The following is a 25,995-nucleotide window of genomic DNA, read 5'->3' on the forward strand; positions in this document are numbered from 1 at the left end:
GTGTGTGATTTGTCCTGTTTTGTTCAAATAGGCATAGGTAGATTGTCACACAACTGGTTACTTGTATATAATCTCATTTTATCACCTTTTATTCCCCAAATCTGTCCATAGTGCAACTTTTCAAATCTTATCTTTCTCTCTTTTTTTTTTTTTCCTGTTGAAAAGAAGTAGAAATTGAGACTGTCCTTCATTTTTCAAGGCTTTGCATAGCTTGAGGCTTAAGTTCAAGAATAACCTGAGTAACCAAGGGAATATGAACAGTTGTACTGAGAAAAAGAACAGCTGTGTTTTTTTGCAACTTTCACCAAAGCTATGTCTTTAAAGTGAGCTAGTTAAAAAAAAAATAAAAATGTGCATATATAGGTGTATGTAACAAAGACAGTGGATGTTTCTGTATGTGGTGGCAGGAAACTGATTACCAATGCTTCAGGTGTCGTAATGCTGTATGATCATTGTCTTCATTATTAAAGCTAATCCTTTTTTTACTTTTCAAAGTAAAATGTTTTGGGTTTTAAAAATCAGGTTTTTATTTCATCTGTTTGACTGTTTGGATTCTTCACCTGTCTGATGGATTATATTATGTAGTAAATTTTTGGTCAGAGTTTTTAGATGAAAAGATGGGGGTTTTGTTTAGTCTTGTCTAGCTTTTAATGAAGAACTTGATTCTGTTTGTTCTGCACCAACAACTGCTTTCTACTTGTTTTGCCTCTTAATAGTGTTACTTCCCTTTTCCTTTTCAAACTCTTCCTTTTCCCTACTTCCATTTTCAAACTCCTTACGTTTCCTATTATGTTTGTTTCTCTTAGAGTGTGAGTATAGAGAAGCTGCAGGGGACATCCATCAACATATCTACTGAAGATGGGGTGCTGAAAACTAAATATCTCTATGCAGAATCATCATCTCTGTCTTCAGTAGCTGGTGATATCCTGCTGGGAAGTATTCATGGTAAGAAGGAAATAGTCACAAATTTAGTTTCGTTTGTGGGTATTAACAATCTTTACAGTAACAAATGAACTAATGCTATAGGCTATCACTAAATCAACCAGGCATGGTATATGAACAAAACTGTTCTGTCTTTGTTAGACTGAATTGATGAGAATTAACCTACCATTATAGCATATCGTATTTATTTTTTTAGAATAATTTTATAAGCACACTTGTGAAATAGCAAGAAGTGTGTATTATAGGAAAGAAACATACATGTACTAAGGTTGTCAAAATATTTTAAGCTTCAGCAATGAAAATTACACTGTAAGTGGTAAAGACGCTTCTCGTCTCTCCATCCTTTAATATCTTCATAGAAGTAACTCTTACAGCATCTACTAAGAACTATGGTAGAACTTGATCCTATTTAGAAGCTTTTAGCAGATATAGTCTGTGTGTGCTAGCACCCTGTACTAATAGTGGTGACAGGACATCACTTCTCTGATCCAGGGGCAGGTGGCAGGGGGAATCCCTGATCCATCCACCCTTCAATGTCCTTCACCTAGAAATAAAACTAACTAACCTGAGTCTTTCATATAAGCAGAAGTTAGGGTTGGAATTTGGTGTGGTTTTCTAATGTAACAAAATTCCCACTGAATTCTGGCCATGCTGTAATGTTTTGCCGATTGACTGGATACCAAGCAAAAATGAATTCTAAGTCAAATATAAGAATAAATGCAGTTTATTATATTACACCGTAAAGGAAAAATAGTGTGCAATATGATAAAAGGAAAGAGTACTAGTGATTATGCACAATATGATAAAAGAGCAATAGGAGTGAAGCATGAGATCATTGCTGGAAAGCATTACAGAGGCTAAGGAAAGGACACATCACCAATTAATATCGTCCAGGCCCACACTTCGGCTGGGAGCCCTGTTGCAGCAGCCAGTGCCAGGAGTCTCTCAGTAACTGGGAAAATTTCTGTGTGGTGCATACACCCATAGGTGAGGCTTCTGGCCCAGTCCTGGAGCTTGCCTGCTTTATACTCAGTGAAAAACAAAAATAGTTTACACACCTAGTGTATGCAAACTTTTTAAGTTCAGGTTAAGTGCAGGCGTGCACTATCTCATTATTTGTAAGGTTCATGCACGCCAGGGATGCTGGCCAGATAACCAAGCATGGTGGAGTTACTGTCATGACACGGCTGCACACAGTATTTTTTGTCTGGATGGTCCTGCTCATATCTTGCTTGTTTGGGGAGCTCAAGACAAACACCACCGGCTCATTAAAGTTGTCTTTGAGCTCCCAGAGCTCACCGTCCAAGTTAAGCAATCCCTAATTGAAGACACAGGCTTTTTCATAAGTAGTGATTTTTAATAATTTTTTACCGCAAATGTGTTGTGGTCACTTGATGTTAAGTAAAACAAATTAGAGGATGTACAAAGACTGAAAATTACTCCGGTCAGTCAGAGTCCCAGATTTCCAGTTATATGCCTTAAAACAATTTGTTGCAATTTTGTGTTGTCATCTTGCTTGAGAAATTACTCTTGTTTCTTCCTTAAAGGAGCAATTCCTTTGCCCATTTATACTAAATTTAGGAACGGTTTCTCAACCTGTTAAATAAAGTTCACTTCAGCATGCATAGGCAGAAATAAGTTGGTTTGTTGGGTTTTTTCTCTTCTTGTTACTGTGTTTTTCTAACATGTAGGCTGTACTGTTACTTCTGTCTGATAAGCTGTTTTGGTTATGTGGGGTTTTTTTTCCTAACTTCAAACCAATATAATAATACTGTGGAATGATCAGTTTGTGAGCACGTCCACGCCTCTATGCACAGCCAAAAGTTTCATCTTGGTACAAAAATTAAATGATAACTGCTGTAGTTAGTGACTTATTTCCTTAGTAATACCCCATTGTCATTTAGCTGAAAAACACTGTGAAAACAAATAGAATATTATCCAGATTATACAGATGTTTCTTATGTTACTTCAGGATTTTTTTTTGTCATGGGCTCTCTACTGAATGGGTCTGGAACACCTAAAATTATTTTAGCTGTTTCTTTTAAAAACAATTGCATATCAACCTTTGCTTGGTATGTTTAGTCTGTTTTTTCAGAAAAATATTCTCTGCAAAATACCATGCTACTCAATCATGTTTTAATAGTAAGAGCAAATACTTTTAAAGGCTTTTGAAGTATAATATATATACACAAACATGTATTAGTGGAAAAGACGAACTCCTATTATAATTTCATGTTAGAATAAAAGCTGGACACTTCTAGTCTTTGCTGATAAGGTGGCTCAATTTTAGTAGTACTTTTGTTTGTAAACACTTGGGACATATTGTTTCTTGGGCAATTAAGTCCACTATTTCCCTGTAGTTGATAGTATGCTGATATTATAGTTGGCATAAAATCAGCACATCTGTGCACGAAGCTAGGCTGGACTTCATTGCTTTTGCACTGAGAATTTTGGACTCGGGGCAACACAAACTCTACAGAGCTGCCTGAGACCCATTTTGTGGTTGAATCTTAGGCTGTAGAGTTCAAATGCTGTCAGTGCTCAGGCTTCCTTAATTGCTTTTCTGCATGCTTCATATTTCTCCAGCAAATGAATAATGTATTATTTTGAAGAAACTGGGTTTGATTCATTTTTATCAGCTTCTCTAACATGCATTAGAAATGTCAGGTGCCATTGAGCTTTCGAGTTGACACTTGAAAAAACAAAAGGGCCACAGCTCTGAGACTGAGAAATGTGCTACTTCATCCAAGGGGCAATAACATTATAGTGAAACTTCTCCACAGAGGGGCACATAGGAGGAAAAGGAAACCCCTCTTTGCAACTGTGCCAAAGTCTTGGGTTGAGTTGAATTAATTATTAATTTACTTTATCCACAGAAGTTGGAAAGGAATTTGGCATCTAGTTCAAACTAATGCTTAAAGTGGGATCAGTTAGAGCAAACTTGCTCATGGCCTTGTCTGGTTGAGCTTTGAATATTCTCAAAGATGAAATTGTGTGACCTTTCTGGGTGACTTGTTCCAGTTCTTATCTTTTTTTTTCTTTTAATGATTTCCATTATCGGAACTTGTAACCATTATCCCTCTTTCTTGCTGCATCACCAAGTCTGTCTCTTTTTCAGATACCCTCCCACTAGGTAGTAGAAGACCACAAGATTCTTCCTCAGCCTTTTCCTTTTTAAAGCCAAACAAACCCAGCTCTCTGAGCACCTAGCGTGCTCTGGGCGCCTCATCTTCTCAATACTCTTCTGTGGCCTCATTTTAGTACATTGATGTCTTTCTTGACCGAGAAGCCCAGAATTGGACACAGTATTCCAAATGCAGTTTCACAAGAGAGCTTTACCAGCTGGCTATACTCTTAATCATACATGCAGTTGACCTTCTTTACTGACTCATACTGAAGCTGGTGTCCATCAAGATGCCAGGGTTCTTGCCTGCAAAGCTTTGTTGCAAACAGTCAGTGCTCAACTTTTACTGCTTTACAGGGTTGATTTGTCTTGTGTGCAGGACTTAATATTTGCTTTTGATATTTTATTCTGTTAGTCTGGTAACTATTTAATTATGTGAGAGAATCATACTGGAAAACATGGGTATTGAAGTTACAATTTATTAATTGCACACTAATACATAGGAAAAGGTGAACGTATAGCTGCTTTATCCTGTCAGTGACCTGAATAAGACAAAGTAGAAAATCTGCAGTGTTTCAAAGGTAGTATGGTGTAATGCTTGAGCATTCTAGAATCCCTTCTAAAAAGAATCTTGATATACCAAAGTTGCTCTCTTTAGCTACCTGAAAAGGGGTTTTAGACAGGTGGGTGTTGGTCTCTTCTCCCAAGTAACAAGCGAGAGGGCAAGAGGCAATGGCCTCAAGTTGCACCAGGGGAGGTTTAGATTGGATACTATGAAAAATTTCTTCACCTAAAGGGTTGTCAAGCACAGGAACAGGTGACTCAGGGAAGTAGAGTCACGATCCCTGGAGGTACTTAAAAGATGTGGCACTTAGGGACATGGTTTAGTGATGAACTTGACTGTGTTAGGTTTATGGTTGGACTTGGTGATCTTAAAGGTCTTTTTCCAACCTAAATGATTCTATGTTCTATACGTTTCAGCTACATTTCTGGATTTCACTGTATATAAAGTGGGACTGAAGAAATTAATTTTATTTTTGTGCCTTTTTAGGCATGCCTGTACTTTAGCCCAGTGCAAACTTAAAATGCAAAGCCGTAGTAGTAAAAAACTGCATTGTATTTTATTTGACTTTTCCATGCATCAGAATAATCCTGCCACCCTGAGAGCATTCAAAACAGATTGAAGGAATGGAAATGATACAGTGTGAAGTGGTGCTTTTATTTATATCACAAAAGATGGCTTTTGCCCCTGGTCCTATACTGATGCTGACTTGCAATACTGTATTTTGAAGTTTTATAGTGTTTATGGAGAAACAAACCTTGTAGATGATAGAAAAGATAACTATTTCTTCAGAAGCAATAAAAAAACACTCAGCCACTGGCATCAATACTCTGTTAAAACTTACATTTTGGACTTCATAATATTGAGCTACAGTGCTGAAGTCAGTTGGATGTAATGGTCGGACTAGTAATTGGCTCTAGTCAGGTCTTTCTCGCTTTGCCCTTGACATAGCCAGAAAATACCTGGCTAGTTTAAAAATGGTAAGTTACATGTTGGCCTTTATGGAAAGATTACATAACCAAAATTACACTTCTGTGTACTGTCTGTAGGCAGTGTGTGTCGCAACACAGCAGGATGTTTCTATCTGCTTTAAAAGCAACTTTTGTTCTAGCTAAATGTTTGAAGTGTGCCTATCACGCTAATATGTTTACGTTGCACAACGTTAGTGGTATCTGCCATATAAGCTTGTGGGTAATCAGAGTTTGATTTCTACATGGTTAATATTTTTCAGAACCTGGTTATCAAAAATAACACCCCCCCTCCCCCAGAAAAACAAAGAACAGACCAGCAAATCCACAAGTCCCAGGGGCTCTGTTCGGAGTATAATCTAGCTTCAGCTCCATGGGAGTTGCTAGCTGACAAAACCCTAGGCTATTTTGTAGGTTGTGCAAAAATAAGTACTAGTTATGACAGAATGGGGAAAAGGGTGGGATAATTACAGTGTGCCTTTTAAAAATAGCAGACACTAAAGCCAGCCGTCTTTCAAGTTCATTGAAATACAGTCTTGTTTCAACTCTGATCTTCAGAATCCCTAAGTATTTTGTACATTATGCGCTTGAAAGGATGAATTTAAGACTATTGATGATAGGCTGCTTTTCTAGCTTTCAGCCCACAGACCACTAAGAAAAACACTACAGGTCATATACAGCGGAATGCATTCTACCCTAATGGTTGTTTACTACTGTGTAATTACAGAAGATGGGAGTAGAACTTGATCCATTTGCAGTTTTTAAAGGCTTCTTCTGAAAGATCTGAAAAGCATTGTGAATACCGTGTATTACTCAATTGGACTGTTACTGTGATCAACCCTATTTTTCAATCTGTTATCCTCCTGGAAAGATGAGAGAGTGGAAAGAATGGCATGTTGGGGTTTATTTTTTTAATTTAAAGCATTTTTTTGTGCGGCAATTACACATATGTAACATACATGGAACTATGGAAGAATGTTAGTAGTATAGATGACTTTTCTGTTATGAGATGCATCTGTCCTTGTCAAGATTTTCTTGATGCCATAGGTAAAGGAGAAGAGCAAGTATTTTGAGATTAAGGCTAAAACACTAGTGCCTGTTAAAAGTAACACAAGTTCAGTAGGAGACCGTTCTGCATTTTATACCTTACACATTTCTGCCTGGTATTCTTCAGTTTGTCCAACACACTGAGATCTCACTGAAGTCAATGAAAATCATTGACAAGGGGTCATCATGCACATGAGAATAAGCTTGGAAGCACTAGGTATTGTGCAGTGAGCCTAGGAAGTAGCCTTTGAGGATAAGGTACAAAATCCTCTCTGGTACAGGGGAGCAGTGTGTGTGTGTGCATATAAAAGAGGAAAATAGAAACTCTTTGTTACTCATCCTATTAAATTACTTAAATCATCCATAGTGCTGTTTCAGGCATCAGAGGTATTAAACAAAAAAAAAAAAGGCCCAAAATAAAATAAGAAAATATTGTGCTCTAGCCTCACAATGCCTCTCCGCTTTTCTGTCTTTCACATTCAGTCTGTGTCTTTAAGCTTTACTCGGAGTGTTTTTCTTGTCTGGAATCACTTCATCATTACCCACATGTGTTGAGATTTTTGTTTGTAAAGCAGTAATATTCAAGCAATATAACAGGTTTATGCTATTTTGCTTTCATATGCAAATTTGATATACTATTACAACTAAAATATAAAAATGACCTTGTATAAGATTGCATTAGACTGTTATGACTTCAGAAACCAGTTAAAGAATATGCTTTTAACGTTGTGTTTTTTTCTCCTTGTCTTTTCCTAACAGGTAACACCAGCCTTCAGACCAAAACAGGGAGTATTACAGTAGGTAGGTTCTACTTTTTCTCTGAGATACCTCTTTTCTCAGTCTTCCTTTCTTTTAAAAAGCTAAATATTCACAGGGAGACTAAAAAGGAGGTGATTTCTCGCGTATTCTGCCCTCTTTTCTTTTCAGGAATAGCACTGTTAGCTGTGTAGCTGAAGGAAATCCTTTCTGAACTGGACTGTCAGCCTGTTGCAGCTGGGCAAGGCACACTGACTAACTTCCGCTACCACAATATTTGCTGGGCTTTGCACAAGTTAGACTGAGTCTAGGTGCCATTTTTTAGATTAAGATGGGATAAAAGGACATGAGAGAACACCAGGCGTATGTCAAGTGCAGTAATTTTGCCTTTAACCTAGTTCTCTGTCTTACATTTGTTGATATCAATGATTAGTGATGTTTGACTTTTATTGCCAAGCATTCATCATTGATGTATTACATATTTGGGAGGGGGCAGGGAGGAAAGGTTTGTGATAATTGGAACAGTGTTTCCAAACTATTATGCTAATCATTATTTTCCCTTCAGAAATAAAAATGACTCATAAATTTTCTTTCAGGAACTTGAGTTTTTATCCAAAGGATAACTTGGAGTTATCAATTATGGTATGCATTATATCACTCACATTTTATAGTATGTCAACACAAAATGAGAAACTCAAATTTGTTTACTTCGAATTTCTGCCATAGAAATAAAGTATCATAGACAAGCTTTATTGTCTCTTGAATGTACATAGAAGGATTTTCCCTTCTGTAAATTAACTTGGTTACTGGCCCAAATGTCAAAGACTTCTGCTAATGGTAGAAACCATAGTCACTCATTAAGCATTGTTCAGGGACAGTCTGTTGCAACTTTTATGTTTCTAAATGATCTATATTAACATTACTGGAAAATGAATGCAATACACATTCTTATAAATTAGTCATTAAACCACAGAATTAAATTAGGCTTGCTAGTCTGATTTTCCTTCTGTTAAATAAATTCATAGGGTATGAAGAGTATTTAAATAAAGGTTTCTTAACATAGGAGATAGCTTTTTCCATGAACAGATGATGATTATTTTCCTTAATTAACCAGGTTCAGCTTAAACATTGAGACTCATACTACAGATGAACAAACTTTATTTTTCAGATTTCAAGTCCGAAACCATTAGACTTAATCTTTTCCTAAAGAGCATTAAACATCCTTAAGACTTTTATGGATTTTTCCAAAGGCAACAAACTCTTCAAGATCCAATGGCTCAATTCTAAAAACTTGAGAAGAAAATACAAATTTTTCAGTGAAAGGTTTTTGTGTATGAGAACCTTACACCACAAGATAGCTTGTTGGATTGCCAGAGACCTAACAGGATTTTCCTGACAGAAATAGGAATAACAACTCAGATCTTCCAGCTTCCTTGGCTTGGTTTTCATAGGGATGTAGTTGTTTATTTTACTGGAGGCAGAATTTTATCAGTTAACTGAAAAAATGCACTCCTCTCTAGATTTTATGGATATATCTTTTGATTTTGAGAGATGTAGTTACAAGTCAAACGAGTGATGAGTGCTAGATTTTTTCAAAACGTTTTGGGGAAAATTTGTCTATAACTTTGCATTAAAACAAAACCGATGCTGTTGTGTCTCACTCCCTTTAATTTTCCTTTTTATTATTTATAGGATAATTTAATTTTATTTGGTTTTTTATTTTGATACTACTTGTTTGTGTAAATCTATTCTTTGAAGACTATCCAAAATTCAGTCTGACTTTTAAGTATCTGGCATATGGTAGTTTCACACTGACATAATTAAAGTATGAAAGTAGGGATTATTTGTTCTTTATTTCTATACTGTAAGCTTTGTTATTCACTGACAAATTTTTTTCCAACCCTATGCTAGAAGCTTCCTACTTTTAACAAATGTTCTATGGGTTTTGAATTACTTCTTAATTTAAAACAACCAGACCTATTTTTACTTCCAGTTTAAGTTAATAGTTAAAATAGTCATTAGAAATCTGAGCTATCTTAGAAAAAGTAATGGAGTACTTTGTTTATAAAACTAGCTTAATCTTTTGAATTTTTATTCAGAAAATTAATAGGAAAACTCAGGTTGGAAGAGACCTTGGGAAGTTGCAGAATCATGGAATGGCTGAGGTTGGAAGGCACTTCTGGACGTCATCTTGTCCAGCACCCTTGCTCAAGCAGTCTCTAATCTCCAGGCTTCTACTCAAAGCCATGCCAAATGTGAGGTCGCTCAGGGCTGTATTCTGTGGTCTTGAAAACCTCCAAGGACACATACTGTACAGCCTTTCTGGGTAAACTGTTCCACTGCTATAACTGTCCTCAGGGTGAAAAACATTTTCCTTCTCTCCAGACGGAAACTCTTCTGGTTTTTTTTTTGGGGTGGGTGTTTGCTTTTTGGTTTTTTTATTCCAACCATTGTCTAGGGTGCTGTCATCATGTACCACTCTGAGGAGCCTGACTTTGTTGTCCTTATCACCTCCTCATAGATACTAGACAGCTGCCATCAGGTTCTGAAGCAGTCTGTTCTCCAAGATGAGCAAATCTTCATCCCTCAGCCTCTCCTGATGGGGAAGATGTTCCACACCCCGACTATCTTGATGCTTCTCTGCTAAATTCAATGCAGTTTATTGATGTCTCCTGTCTCTTGGGAGTCCCAACACCTGGACACTGTGTTCTAGGTGTGGTCTAATAAGTGCAGAGTAGATAATCCCTTCCCTTGATATGCTGGCTGTGCTTCAGCTAATTCTGCCAAGGAGACTGCTGGACTACTTTTCTGCCAGGGCACACTGCTGGCTCATGTTCAGTCCTGCTAGAATTTGCTTATTTCTCAATGTTATTGGTATGGTCTGATTATGTATTCTCTACTCTGCTGCCAAGCCAAATTTTCCCCTACCAGCTCCAAAAACCATGGGTTTTTTTTCCTTACTGGATTACTTATGTTTAACCCAGTTATGCATTAAAGAAACAAATCTTCTATGTTTCAACCATGAAAGTTTGGTATAGTTGAAAATGATAAAGCTTATGGTGGTGGTTTCATTTCAGAAGGGAGGAAACAACCTTAACCAGGTTGGGGGCAGCAGGGACTTATTCTGGCAAGGAAAACTATATTGAGATAGTCTTTTTTTTTTTTTTTTTTTCTTAAATATGTTGGTGTCAGTTTGCCTTGTTCTGCTGATTTCTTTCTTCAGTAACCCACACTAGGTGACCTGAAGGCTTTAGTGACTTGCTGTGATACTGTCTTAAATCAACTTTCTCAAAAATATAAATTCGAGTATAGTCCTGACATGAAAGTATACTGAGGTGACAGAGATCATTCATTGTGATGACAGTTGTTGTAAGGCAATTTGCTAGTACTGAGGCAAAACACCAAAGTTTCATTTTAAGAAGGGAACCAATTATAGAAAACAGTTACAGTATTTAAGACAGTTTTGGATAACTGAAAAATAAAACAACTTTGTGTATTAAAAGCAGTGCTTCATCTGTGAGTTTTGTCTTGAGTAGTCAATTTTTAACAAATGATCTAGGGAATTTTAAAATTAAAACCCTCATTTCTGAATCCCCTTAAAAGACATCTACTGTGCTTCATAAACTAGAGCCTAAAGTACTTTAAAATAGAAAATCCATGCACACACTTGTCTCTTAATAGCAATTAGTTCTGCTGATCTAGTTTTTGCCATCTGCTTGAAGTATGTTAATGTTTTGGCTCCCATTTTAAGTGTCCTTCATCTTCCTTGTATCTTGGAACTTGACCTTCTGTGTTCTGCCAAGGACAGACCTGTATTTTTTTTCCCATTGTTCCTGTGCTTTCTTCCACACCACACCTGGAGAGTGCTGTTCTCCAGGTAGGTTGGAATCTGCTGCTTTTTCTTATCCCTTAGGTATCAGGTTATGAAAAATGAAAGTTAAAAAAAAGGTCCGCTCTGAGTTAATATCTATTGAGTTAATACTTGGTTTTATCATCAGTCTTTGTTTCCATGTTCTCCTTCCCTCTCTGTGTCCTTCTGAATGTAGATTATATAGCATTTTTACTTCTGTATGTGTTCTATAGCAATAAATAATTTTGGTGTTACATTAGGTGTGTTTTATAGCATCTCATATCGTGGCATTGAAGATTTTGTATGTTATTACAGTAGCACTTGAGTTTATATTGTATTTGGAACAATATTTTTTCTTTACTCTTACCATAGAATATTTCAGTTGGAAGGGACCCACAACAGTCACCCAATCCAACTGCCTGACCAGTTCAGGGCTGACCAAAAGTTAAAGCATGTTATTATGGACATTGTCCAGATGCCTCTTCAACACTGACAGGCTTGGGGCATCAACCACCTCTCCAGGAAGCCTGTTGTGTTTGACCATCCTCTTGGTAAAGAAAAGCTTCCTGTTGTCCAGTTTAAACCTCTCCTGACACACCTTTGAACCATTCCTCCACATCTTCTCACCGGGTACCGGCGAGAAGAGATCAGCTCCCTTTCCATAGCCCCTCCTCAGGAAGGGCAGCAATGAGGTCACTTCTCATCAGTCTTCTCCAAACTAGACAAGCCCAAAGGCCTTAGCTGCTCCTCACGGGGCATTCCTTCCAGCCCTTTTGCCAGCTTTGTTGCTTTCAAGGACCTTCACATCCCTCTTAAGTTGCAGGGCCCATGGCATTCCTGCAAGCCCATTTCTCCAGCCTGTCCAGTTCCCTCTGGATGGTAGCATGGCCTTTTGGTATATCAGCCACTCTTCCCAGTTTGGTGTCATCAGCATATTGCTGAGGGTATGCTCTGCTCTATCATTCCGGTCATTAATGGAGATGTTAAACAGGACTGGACCCAGTACTGACCCTGGAGTTCACTGCTGGTTACTGGCCTCCAACTTGGGCTCACAAATAGGCTTTTTTACATAATATGTTGGAACTTCCACAGGAGACTATATTTTTACTGGGGATTTAATATTATTGACAGTCATGTTCCTGGCTAGATGCATGTTTCTCTTCAGAAGTTACTTCCACTCCATTAGTGTCTTAAACATTTAAACTAGTAGAGACCTGTAGCTAATTGGTTTGCAGAGAGGATTAGCACAGTATGATGCAGTGTGTGGAAGAGGATGCATAGATTTGGGCAGCATGTATAGATTGTCAAAGGGGAAGTTCCCATTTGATATAAAGTAGGTCAGGTGCTTATCAAGGTGAAGTTGGACTTGGCATGTCGCTTCAACCCTGCATTGTAATATGGTTAATGATTTTTTTCGAAGAGAGTAAGTTCTCCAAAAGAGATGATGGCCTTTAAAACCAATTCATAGAACTTTAAAATCAAGGTAGAAGATAAGATCATTTAGACGTAAAATGAGAATCTGGACAATTTATTTAGCAAACAAATCGTTTTTGTTGAGATGTTTCTTTGCTTTCTGTGTTACATCGTTTTGCCAGGTTTGGGTGGTGAGTTTGGTAAGGACAGCTAATGAGTTTTTTAGTAGTATGTGCGGTTACCCTGTTTAATGTATACATTTCGGCTTCTCATATTTTTCACGTGAATGTTTTAGAACAGTGAACTAAAACAAGAAAATTGACTAATCTTTATCAACAAATTATACTAGCTAGCCAGTTCAGTAAGAATTAAATCTTCCTTACAGTTCAGACATGTTGGAGTCTTATACTTTCTCCTATCTTTAACCAATTCATGGTAAGTATTTTGTGCTTTCCTATTGAAATAAATGTTTTCATTGATTTTAACATGAGCAATGTCGGTCATTATGTGCTATTAGGAAAAGTAAATGTGTTTTTACTTAGATTTAAGGAAAGATCATTTGTGTTTATCCATTCTTCAGTCCTTGGCTTTACAAAAGGAAGGAAGAAAAGATACTAAATGTTTCAAATGATGTTCCAGTTTTGTCACCTTTGTGGGCCTTTCAGTGATCTTTGACTGGATAGTCTTTCTCAAATTATGTGACTCAGGCCTTATTCTTCAAGCTGTACATATTTTTCATAAAGCTTAACAAAATCTTTGTCAAGGACATCTTGCTTCACTGCCTTTTTTCCCCTTTGTTTTTTTCCCCCTGTACTAATTCTTAAATAGCTGAAGTTGCTCAAGAGTGACCATCTGTTCCATTTCCAGTAGAACGGTTCATCCTTGTATTTCCCCTTGAGTTGTCAGTCCTTAGCAAACTCTGAGTTCAAACTATGCACTTTCCTTGCTTTTACCATCAGTTATTCACATTGATCTCAGCTAACACTGGGTGTATATTTAAAAATAAATTGCCTTAGCTTTGTTGTGTCATAATGGTAAAATGTGCATTGTCTTCATTACTATTTCAGTTACAGGTTTTGTCTTACCAGATTGTGTTACTTAATGTAGGGTAATTTTTCTTGTTGAAACATTTATTTATTTGACTTGGGCCTTTTTTGTTACATAACCTCATTCTTGCTGGTTTTAATCCATTTTCTGAGGGTTTTTTCCCCTTCTCATTAGTTCAGAGTTAGAGACATAAAACTTAAACAGCATATTTAATAGACTTCACAGAAGTACTGAACAACTTTAAGTCTCTTGACATTCTTATTTGGATCTAAGAATTTGTATTTAATATCATATCCATAAAATTGTTTCCATAAATCCTTCAATTGTTTCCATAAAATACATTTCATGTTATTTCCGTAGATCAAAGCTTAACAGGTATTGTAATGTCAGCTTCAGTGTTCGGCTAATGCTACCAAAGTTCCCAGTGTTTCTGAAACTTTGTTGTAGTTTCTTCTGCCATGTGAAACTTTCTATTCAGTGGTATACCCTGGGAGTCAAAATCTGGCAAGTCATCTTCCCAAAATAGTGTTCTCCAATAGAAAAGTGTTCCCATTTCACTCGAGGTTGTTTGTTGGTTTTTTGGTTTGGTTTAATTTTTTTTACTTTAGAGGTGGATCTGTGCTGTGCTGAGCCTATGCCTACAGTCCTCTTCCTGCATCCTTTATTTATGTTTATGCCTTCTGCAAACAGAATCAGGTCTTTCACAACATGAGAACTTTTTTTTTCCACGTTCTTTTTAAAAATGCATATTAATTGAAAATCTAAAAAGAACACTTTCTGGTCTTGCAATAAGGCTGCTAGATTTGCAAAAGGCATCTTTCCACTGTCAAGAAAATTGCAAGAGCTGCTTTTGGATTTGAAGAGTCGGAAGAGGGAAGGATTCACTGATTAAACATTGGTCCCTGTAAGGCACCATTGGCTGGTGGTGCCGTACAGGCCACTCACAGTTGCTCTCCCTGGAGAAAGTTGTTGTCCTATCACAGGAAATTTCTTTTTTCATAGTGCAGATAAAACAACTAATTGCATGTTTTTATTAAAGCAGAAGAGTCAGAGGCCGGATATTTCCGGTGTCTGTTGCCAGCACAATCTGTCAAGATTATGAGGAGATTCAGTGACTGCCTGTTACTAAATTTGATTAGGAATATCTGCAAAAATAGCCTTTACATGAAAATGCCAAGCGTTTGCTACCAAAAATGTTCATTAAAAAGGTGGATTCATATCAAACTTTCCTGTTCTAATGACTTTAACTTTCAAACATAAATGTTAAGAACAACCTTTTAAAAAGTCATCAATAAAATGTTTCATTGTCACACAAGTAAAACCTTTTTTTCTAGTTCATTAATTCCAATTCACAAAGAATTAATATTTTTGTCATTTTGGAACAGAACTTCTTTAACATAAAGTCTATTGAGGTGGCAGGAACATTCACATCCAGTTCTAGATCTTGTTAGCCAAAGATGGTATTAGTTTCTCAGCTGACTAAATATGGATTCGATACTCTTTTCTTTTTTATTATTATTATTACTTCCCCTCCAAAGAAATCTGTTTTAGTTGTGGGATGATAGTGCCTTTCAATGGTTTTACTGTTCTATGTAATACACTGATCTTCAGCAGCTGTGCTTGAGATCTGGGATCAGAATAGCTCCAGATGAGTTTATGCAGAGCTAAAACTGTGTGGCAAGTGTAAGGCATTAATGCTAGACATCCTTGTTATGATTAATTAAGTTTATTCTCCCATTAAAGTTTTTACTTTTTAAAACAGGAAGCTTCATTCAGGTTTGATTTTGTTATTTTAGCTATTTCTGAAAGTTTGACTGTTTATTTTTCTATGAACATCCAGAACCTGAGAAAATCAGTCTCTCTCGGTATCTCAGGTTTTCTTGTCAATGCTTTCATTTCTAACATTATATCTAAAAAGATATTTCACTCTTTTGTGCATGTATGTATGTAACTTCTCAAGTTGCTTAATTTCTTTGCAATTTTTATCAGCTGTATGTCTGTTCAGTAGTTCAAAAGTTAAGTCTTTAGGACTTCACTGTAATATTCTGTAAATTTATGTATTTAAAACTGGAATACATTGCAAGTAATTAAATATATTTTCAAGTATAAAATTAAGGCTTCTTAAAGGCTTTCTATTTGTCAAAATATTTCTTCAGAAAGTTTTGTTATCCTCAATTACAGCTAAGAAGGTATAGAAGCAAATGTAGGCCTCTATTCCAGGGCAAAGAACAAATGATGTTTTCTTATGTATATTAAAGTGCAGTGGTTCTCTCAAACATTGGTTTAAAATTCAGATAATAAGACTTTCCAAAGGCCTGATAGACAATTCTTCTGTGTGACGAGTTGTTACAGTGAACAGCTGCTTGTTGTTTGCATGGGGCAGCTTTCCTATGCAGTCTGAGCAAACAAACTCTTTGCAACTAAAATAGATTTTAGTGTTAAAATTTTGTGCTTGATCTTCACCCAGAGATAAACTCATCCTTGTAGAAAGAGGGGAGTGTTGTTGAGGCTGTATAGATGCTACAAGTCCAATAAAAACTGGAGGCCTTTGACCTTGGGACCAGTGTATGCCACAACGCTGGTGAGAGAAGTTTTGTTCAAACCCTGTTTTTCTGAGAGGAGTCTGACATTCAGTAAATGAATATAAGATATTTCTCAAACACAGAAGAATTGACAAAATCAGTTTGAAGTATAAGTAAAGCTTCTAGCAGATTTTATTTTAAAAGCATGAATGGTCCACAAGTTTTTTTCTTTTTTTTTTTAAGATTCATCAGATGGAAGTCTAAAAGCTTCTACACATCATGGGACGATAGATGTTTACGTCAGTCAATTAAGAAAAGTGGATCTGAAATCCCAGAAAGGTTAGCAAAATAAATATTATTTTTTTTTTGTGGCAGCTTATGATATACAAGAAAAGGGGTAAAGGAGTATTTTTATTTATCTGTCTGAAAAAAATAGTTGTGATTGTTGGTTATCTACATTCTTTTCCACCTTATTATTAGAAGATGTACATAAATACTTACAATACAGTAAACACTGTAAGGGGCAATGATACTTAAAATGGAGTACGGAATTTTTGTATTTTTCAATACTTTTCTTTTTTTCCTGGCAATGAACCCAGCAGAATTCTGCTGAGTTGACTTGGATTACAGTGGCCTTTTGCCTTGCGCAGAGTTTACTCCATGATGCTGATGTATGTGTGTGCAGAGTAACAACTGGCACACATTTAAATTTCTTTTTTCTACCTTTTCTGGGTAACATCTCCCATTATTGAAATTGGAAGGCAGAATAACAAAGATGAAATGGCTTTGCCCTATCATTCTTTCTTTTTTCTCCTGATGATTCACTAAAATTTCAATTCTTAGTTAAAAGCTCAGTCCTAAAGTGAGATTCATAATTTTGCCATTCAGAAGGTATGATACTGTAAACGACAAAGCCCTGAATAAATCTTGTCAGTCCTAGTATTGGGGGAAAGGAAAAAAAAAAAAAAACCCAAAACGCAAACCACCAAACCCAAATGCTACAGCATTTTTATATTTGACTTTAACATAATGTCAGGCACTTCAGGTGGTTTAAATTAATTTAGTACCCTTCTCTTCTCTGTAAGCCTGTGCCCTGTTAAAACCTGGCAGTTACTTAGAATGGGAGTAATGAAGGAAATGCATGTTATCACTTGTGTGCTGTTCTTCTGTACCAGCTATTCTGGTTCCATTGGTGCAAGGAAATTTATTTCTTAGTTACCTTTTTGAATCACTTATTACAAGTTTAATGTCTCTGAGTTAGTAGCAAAGAGGAATGTATTTAATAAAATCTAATCAATGTTATTTTCAAAACATTGCCTGACGTCTCTTCTGGCAGCTCAGTTTAGTGCAGGCAAAGTTGAAGTTCTGTTTTCATTTACCCCATAAATTCAGAGTAACTGCTGACAGCTGCAGTGTAGAAAATGTCCCATTTGTGATAAATTAGCTGCATGTGTGTTGGATTTTATGAGTCATGTCACTGAGCAACTCTCCAAGGAGGACCCAAAGGTGAAGACCTTTTCCCTTTCTTGTCCTAAGGCTTTTGTGTATTCAGCAAAATTTAGGCCTAAATTATACTGACAGTTATTTGTTCATCAGGACTGTCACAAGCAAGTGATCCTGCTGAATTCAAATTACATAGCTAGGGTGGCTTTCTGACTGCTACATAGTTGTTATAACATCAGTTTTCTTATGTTCTGCTTCATCTTTTGGAATGTATTTAAGGAAGCTTTTTTAAATTTTTCTAAAGCGAATATTGGAATTGGGCAAAAACTAGAGGGCACGAATACAGAAAGTATATTGTGAATTTTTGTTTTAATGTGTAGGGTGCGGCTTCCAAACATTGTGACTGAGTAATTCCAGATATGCATAATGTGGGCAGGTTGGGGGCCCAGCATCTGCCTTCAGTCTGATGCAAAGAACCACATATTTAGAGGAAGCAGAAGTCAGAATTTCTGTTACTAATATCAAGGATAGGATTATTTGGGCCACCAAAGCTGCAGTTTTTCTAGTAATTTACATTTTAGTGATACATAGTCTTAACTGGTTAGTCACTTTGGAGACTGCATCTGTTCAAGGATGTGAACAGCTGGCTCTGTGTAGTAAGGCAAAGACAATTGCTAGCTAGCGTTAACAGTATGTAAGCTGCATCTCATGATTCAGAGGAGCAGTTCTTTCATAATGTGCCACGCAGTGGCTGGATTAATCATCAAACCCAATCCTTGTCTGCTCGGGAGTGTAAATACACAACTAGAAGATTAAACTGGAGTCGTAATACTTGTAAGATCTAAAAAAAAAAAATTCCCTTGATCATTCTGTTAATAAGATTCTCTACTAAGAGCTGTTGCTAGCAGTATATGTCAACATTCATTTTCATGTCCGCCAGGGAAATACTGTGACACCATTTTCTGCATGTGACATACAGTATTCTGGTTACAATAAATGAAAATATTTTCATTTATCCTTTTAGCGGCAAAAAAAGAGGTTATTGTGTCTGAAGGCTCTTAAAAAAAATTGATTTGTGTTAGCTATATAATTGCCTGTTTCATGTTTTGATCTCAATGTTTAACTAACTAACTTTCATTTAAATTTCTACCAGGCTCAATTATAGTCAAGGTACCTGCCTCTCTCAAAGCCTTTTTACAGTTATCTGGAAGAAAAGTGGATGTGAGCTCAGAGATCCAATTAAAAGAAACACAGAGTGCCTCCAAAGATGATCACGTAACTATAACTGGTAAGGCTTACTAATCTTGGCTTCCAATAAATGTCTGTCTGGCCTTAGTCAAAGGCATCTATGTTTCCTTATAAGTTTATTGCTCTTGGCTTCTTGTTTCATCTGTTTCAGGTTCAAATGTTTCCTTGTGACATTGTACTCCCCATGTTACTAGATGACTTTTTCATTTGGTTTCATAAATGACTTGTGAATGCAAACAACTGCTTCTCTAACAAAATTCTTAGAGCCAAATTCATCCTCAGCATTATTCCAGTGGATTTGTGGGAGGTAATCCAGGGCTGAATTTGGTCCATTGCTTTGCAGTCTTAGACAGTCACATATAATAAATTGCCAGGGAATGTCTCTTAAAAATATAATGTAAAGTTTTCTCTGTCTGTCTCTATTGGGTGGGAGGGAGAAGTAAAAGGAGTGTATGGCACGTTCATAAATGTACAGTGTAAATGTTAAACAGTGCAGGATAGCCTGGGATGGGAAATGATGGGAGATAACTAGGAGAAGAGCAGAAGCTAGAACACGGAGGAATAGAGAGTACATGCAAAGGTGCCTGCAGTTACTGGAAACATTCTTCTAATGCATTTAAGACTGAACTCGGAAATCCCAAGTCCTGCTGTTCCCTGCTTTAGAGAACAGTTGGAGAGTTCATTGTCAGGGGGTGTATTTCTCTTCTCCTCTCCAGACGTGTCTATCTAGAAATTAAGGCTGTTGCTGTTGCCAATGACTCAGTTTACTCAAGAGGAAACATTAACGTAATGTGTCTGAAGGCTCCAGCTTTGTTTTTGAATGTGTTATGTCAGTATGACCTGATGCGATAGCAGAGTGGGTGAGGCTTTGGGTTTTTCTTTGGTTTTAAACCTAAGAAAATATGCATAAAACTTATTTTCCTCCCCCAGTGTAAGATGATCATCTCGTAGTCAGGAGATATGAGATGTAGGTAACTTTAATAGGTAGCCTGCCTGTGTAAAATAGTAGGTTTGAAATGTATAGGCATATCTCTTCCTGCCTTGCACAGTAACCAGCCTTTAAACTTACTAATGGTTATTAAACACAATTTAAAAACCATGGTTAGAAATCTGAAAGACCTGGAGGGACCCCAAATCTGGCAAGGCTGTATGGAATGAATGGCCTGGAGTAAAACAACACTTCTCCCAGTGAATGAGGACCACTGGCCCGTCAAGCATCTTGTTGCTTTGGAAATGTGAAAGATAAGGGTGGCGTTTCAAATACACACAGCTGAATGGCTCGTCTGGTTTCACGACCCAGTCAATCTTTATGTAGGACAGTCATCGCTGAAGTGGATGCAATTTTTCAACCCACTGTTCTGTGTGGACATTATCTTGGCAGCTGAGGCCAAAAGCAGCTCTGATTAGTTAACCTTCACGTGTACGTATCCCAAAGGCATGGAGATCAGCAAGGATTATGCAGTGGCAACAGCCTTAGGCCACTGATTATCAGTTACAGCATTGCACAAACAATTTATTAAACATAAATCTAAATTCATCGCAATACAGGGGAATGAAAAACAGACCCTGGAATAGATTTTCTGCAGGATACAATTCAAAGAAACTAGCTCTGTCCTGGAGTGATGTATCTTTATCTGTCAAATATCTGGCATTTGGCTTTCAGTGTTTTCTGGCGCAATGTAACCGGTGATGTGTAGCAGGGCTCTCCTCCCTTTTCTTCACTGCTCAGTAAGAAGCAACAAACCTGAAGGGAGATCAAGCAGTTGGTTTTGTTTTACTCCTTTCCTTACCATTTTGAAAACAGTGTCTGCCCTTTCTTTGCTGAGTCAGTAACATTTGTTTGGCATGGCAAGGGAGGTACGTTACCCTATCCCATGAGGACGGTGTCTGTCTGTAGGCTGAGCACTGCTCCCCTTGTTCTCAACAGTCTCTTCTTAAGTCTGTATTTAAGAATTTTCTTCTAAAAGAAGATTCTGAACTAATTAAAAATAATTTAATACTCTTTTCTATATGATGAAAACATTATCCACTGTTGAACTTCTAGGTACAGTGTTGTACTGGGTTCGCGCAGCAGGTTTGGGTATGGGGGGCCGGGGGCGGCCGCTGTGAGCAGGTGCCCGCAGCCCCCCCTACCCACCAGCCCGTGCCATCAGGCAGGGTTAAATCCACTATGAGCATCTATAGCTGTCCTGCTGCTGCAACTGAAGAAATATAAAATAGAGAAGAGGGGGTTTGCCAAGTGGAAAAAACCCTCTGTATCGCAAGAGCAAGGCAGTTCAGAGCTCAAAGGTTAGTATAAAAATAGATTTTTCAGAAACTGGCCAGTTCTCATGTGGATAACACAGGAACTAGTTGCTTTCAGGGGGCTTTACTTGCTTCTGGGAATATTGTGAGATGTTAGAGAGGAGGCTGTCAGTGGGAAGACAAAGTAGAGTTCTGTGACTTGGGTAAACGCGCACCTTGTCTGTTATCTGCTCAAGGAAACCCTTCCCTGCTGCTGTTCCAGTGGTTATGATGTACATCGTCACCCTGCTTCATGGCTCCCATTTCCACACTGAGTGAGGAAGTCAGTACGTTACAATCCCACAAGGCATCATATCCAGGGTTTTGCAAGATAGCCAACAAATAGAGTGGGATTTTTTGTCAAAGCAAGATGATGAAAGCCTGGAGTGAGTGCTGTGGTGGCAGAGTGATGAGGAGTGTGACAAGGTGTTTTGCCCTTTTAGAAAAGGTAGGCACTTTGCTGCAAACCTGGGACACTTGCTGAGAAAGGGACGGAACTAGAGAGCAGTACTGGGGAGTTTACTCTTCAGAGTAATTTGCAAGGATAAAGCATCTGTTTCCATTGACATCAGAAGGCACTCTTAGAAGAAGTATGTATGGGATAATGAAATCTGTTATAAAAACACAGGGGTTTGTCCTAACCACTGGTCCACCTTCCATCTGTGAAAGTGTTTGTTAGAGACTCTAGTTTGAGAGTGCTTGAATAACTCCAGTGATTTCTGATGGTAATCATGTCAAGGCATTCTTTTCCTTTCCCTGGCAGAGGGCAGCCCTTGCTGCTCGATATCTCTGCCTTCCCCGTGTCTCCAGGTCTGCCTGTATTCTTAAATCAGCTGATCTAAGAAGCCCGTAGAGATCATTAACTGTATCTGCTACTACATATGGTAAGAGGAAGGAAGTTGCAAATATTTAAGCAGAGAATGAGCTTAGGAGACTGTCATATAATCTTGATTTATGTGCTTTTTAGGCCATTTTTCCAACAAATTATTCTAAGTTCAAAATGTGAAGGTAGGAATAACTACCTGTGTGGTCCCAAGAGGAGGAATATTTCAATAAAAACATCAGTAAATGGGAAAACAATTATGTTACACAGTTGAAAAAAAATATAGTGTATTAACACAACTGTTCTGCAAAACTCAAAATAATCCCTTGGCTTTACATGGCATTAGTAATACTTTGCTGGAATGTGTCCAATTTTGAGTACTGCACTTCAGAAAAGGATATGGACAACTGTTAGAGACAAAGGAGAACACATGATCAGAGGCCTAAAAACATGATTCATGAGGGAAGACTAAAAATAGTGTTGTTTCTGTCTAAAGAAGAGAAGGCTGAGAGAAGGTACGTTTTTCCAGTATGTAAGAAATTGTTGCAGAGATGAAAGAAATACGTTGTTCTTTGTCCACAGATGATAGGGCTAGAAATTATGATTTGATGTTACAGTAAAGAAAACAGAGCTAAACAGCAAGATAAACTTTCTGGTAGTAAGCACTTGTCTGGTGAGGCCGTAGGACTGTCAGCACTGCAGGTTGCGAAGAACAGGCAGGGTGAGCGTGTCAGGTTAAATGCAGTGCATCCTCAGGAGGTTGCTTTCAGCCCTCTTTTCTCTTCTCTGAAGCTCAGGTGACCAGCTGCTCCCACCCACTCCATAGTAACTCAGCGGCAGGTTATGAGGCATGTGGGTGGATAAATGTGGGGAGTAAACGAGTGCAGCCAGTGGGCACGTTTCTACCCGCTGTCATTGCCAGCTTGCGTGTTGACAACTGTAAGCTCGCTGGAAAGAGTCTTGCAGTCATCCAGAGACTTTCTTTGGATCCTTGGAGCTGATGGTGTCAATTTCCAAATCTAATTGTCTGGAATATAACCCCCTTTCTTAAACAGTGTAAATCTTCCATCTCAAGAGTGGTGCCAGGGACTCATCTGATTCCAGATCTTTCTCCATCCCTGGCCCTAGTTCTAGTGCCAAGTTCATCTCTGGCAGCAACCTCTGACCTGATGCCATCCATCTGCTTGGTGCCAAGTGAGCTTTTAACTTTGGCAGTCACTTACTCCATCTGGTTTTTGGCACTTGTGTGAGTTTCCTTGGTAAAAGTCCCACAGTGTCACAGGTGCTACTCAGAGGCTGTGGATATGGGTTTGTAGGTAACTGTGTCTCCCTGCTCTTACTTTCTCAAGTTGGCGAACCAACCTCTTTGCATTTGTCTGCCCTTTTACAAAGAACGTACTCTTTGGGAATTAGTGTTCTCCCCCAAGTTGAGACATACCAGCTCCGTATGTCATCCAGTGTGACAACAATTGCAGCAGTTAACAGGATTTTTAGCTTTTGGTGCTAATCCCACCCCATCGGCAGCACTAGAGCTTTGCAGAGCCACACCTGAACGGTGTTCCTCTGAGCCATCCTCCTGGGTATGCACACGGGTAACAGGGCGCTCTCTTCCATGTTAACTTACGCCTTCCCTCGGGTGTCTATCCTGGGTATGGAGAGGAATCCCCTGTTGTCTTCTCTAACCTCTTTTCTCCCCTGAAAGTTTCCAGGTATATGTTGCCTCTACCTTATGGGTTGATCCAGCACCCAATTATTCTTTTGATCGCTAGGGACTCCTTAGGTGCCCTTCCTCTGTATGTGCCTCTGGAGAGAGTCAGCCTGGCTGATCAGATCCCCTTGAAAAGATGGACATTGATATCGCCGGTATTTCTGATTTTTCTGGATTTTTCTTTATAACTAAATACTTAGTGTTTCCACCCTGTCTGGTCCTCCAGGTAGATTGTAGTGAGAAGCACCTTTCTCCTTACAACGATCATTCACTCGGGCTTGTGCTGAAATAGTAAGACTTTCCCATCTGCCTGAGGTTAGATCTGGATTCCACTCTGGAACATAGGGGATTTAGACAGATGTTTCCTACCTTCAGGAATAACTTCTTACTGCTCACACAATGGCTCCTCATACAGTAGTGCTGGGAGAGTGGCCTATGAAGTGCTGTGGACTTACCCTTTAGGATTGCTTCAGAGCCAGGGCGCAAGGCGGGAGCTGACCGCATGAGTCTCGTATACCACACACAAAGCTTTACGGATATGTTTAACTGCTCGCATTATCAGAAATTCTATATTGTTTACATTAAGGTAATGTCTGTGTCTTTAGCTGCATGGAGTTCCAGGGTTAAATACAAACACAGCTGAATGGGCAGTGAATAATGTGAGGCAAGCAGCTTGCCTTTAAAAGGGAAGTAACTGAAAGAGCTTGTATTATGTCAGTCTGCTGAAACTTAAGTTTTTCCTGAAACTTAACAGCTGTACAAGTGTAGCCCTCTTCCTCCCACTGTGCAGCTGACTTGGTCTGTTGCATTCAGAGTCACGGTTCTGATCCCAGGAGTAACACTATCCACTGCTGCGTCCCTCCTGCTTTTCTCTGTTCTCAAGGCACTTCTTCAAAACTTTTCTTCTTTCCTAGAAGCAATTTTTATTGACTGTTTGCCACTAGAATTGAGTGGGAAGAGCTTTGTTTTATGGTGTCCCTCTAAACACTGTCCCTCTGTGAAATCTCGATCCTTAAGCAGTATCTTAACAAAAACCCAAACCAAACTAAACAAACAAACAAAAAAAAGGCAAACAAAGGCCCAGGTTGTATCTGGAAAACATTACATTCCTTAAAGTCAAAGAGAAAGTTCATCCAACTTTTTATAAAACACGTTAGATGAGATGCTATCCTACAGATTTTTATTGGTTTCAGCTTGCATTTAACTCAAGCTGTTCACAACCTTTTTGAGATAGACCACTGTCCTAACCCAGTGAACAACATCTAAAATATGCCACTCTGTGTTTTATGATACAAATATAGAGCTCTAACCTCTCCAGTCTCCAGGAAGGCAGGTGAATAAACAGTCAGTACTTGACTGTGTGAAGTTCTGCAAAGGTGTGCTCTGCCTTTAGAATACCACACATGAAAAAAACCCAAACCTTTTTCCTGGGCGTTATACCGAAAAGGTGGCCATGCAGCATATACCAGTGTATCTGTCTTCTCTCATGCCATCTTGACTGGTGGGTTTTGAAATGAAATCCTTTTTCCACCCACCCTACCCCCCATTCTCAATCCAGCAGGCTGGCGGCTTTTGTGATTTAATCATGCTAGCAAAGTCATCCTCAAAATCCACTGATGTTCCCACAGTATTCAGAGTACAGGCAGTGAGTACATCAGAAGGTCTCCAACTAAACCTTGTTGCTTGATTTGCACCTCATACACAAAAAGCTATTTAAGTATCTTAAGCTTGGTTTGAACCTGCTACTGGTGATAGGCTTAATAACCTTAAAATTTTGAGTTGGAAGATCTTCATCCCTAGGGAGGGGAATTTGACACTCGCTTTCCTGCAGGCAGTTTGATATTTTCTGCATTCTCTTCACAGGCAAATCTCCAAAAGAGGCATAAGGAACAAAACATTTTTCGAAGTTCACATAGCAAATGCAAAATGAGAAACAGAGTTCAGACAACAACTGAGCTTTAAAACAGCTCTTGTTAACTTGATGTCTGCATTTCTTCAGAACTCGTAACTTTTCAGCAAAAGTACAGCAGGGTATAAGCGGTGCATGAAACTTCGTTTACAGGGCTGATTTTGTGCTTCAGTGTTTGTTCCTTGTACAGAAGTACAAGCCATAGTGACAAAAACATGAGAGGGGAACTTGGACCAAGCACTTCAATATGCACTTTCTGGAAATACATTGCTTCCCTATTGTGCCCTCTCTCTTTGGGGGGGGGGGGGGGGGGGGGGGGGGAAGCTGTATTTTCAGTGTTCTACAACTCT

General features: G+C 38.3%; 1 protein-coding gene across 2 annotated transcripts in view; it reads left to right on the forward strand.

The window, feature by feature from the left end:
- FAM185A (family with sequence similarity 185 member A) overlaps nucleotides 1-25,995 on the forward strand; it is a 47,391-nt gene that overhangs the window by 17,278 nt on the left and 4,118 nt on the right. For both annotated transcript variants that reach the window (XM_040595188.1, XM_040595187.1), the window contains exons 4-7: nucleotides 807-945; nucleotides 7,403-7,444; nucleotides 16,475-16,570; nucleotides 18,828-18,962. In XM_040595188.1, coding sequence (XP_040451122.1) covers nucleotides 807-945; nucleotides 7,403-7,444; nucleotides 16,475-16,570; nucleotides 18,828-18,962 — 412 coding nt within the window. The remainder of the gene's footprint in view (nucleotides 1-806; nucleotides 946-7,402; nucleotides 7,445-16,474; nucleotides 16,571-18,827; nucleotides 18,963-25,995) is intronic.

Source organism: Falco naumanni, chromosome 5 (genome assembly GCF_017639655.2).
Source record: "Falco naumanni isolate bFalNau1 chromosome 5, bFalNau1.pat, whole genome shotgun sequence".
Taxonomy (NCBI): Eukaryota; Metazoa; Chordata; class Aves; order Falconiformes; family Falconidae; genus Falco; species Falco naumanni.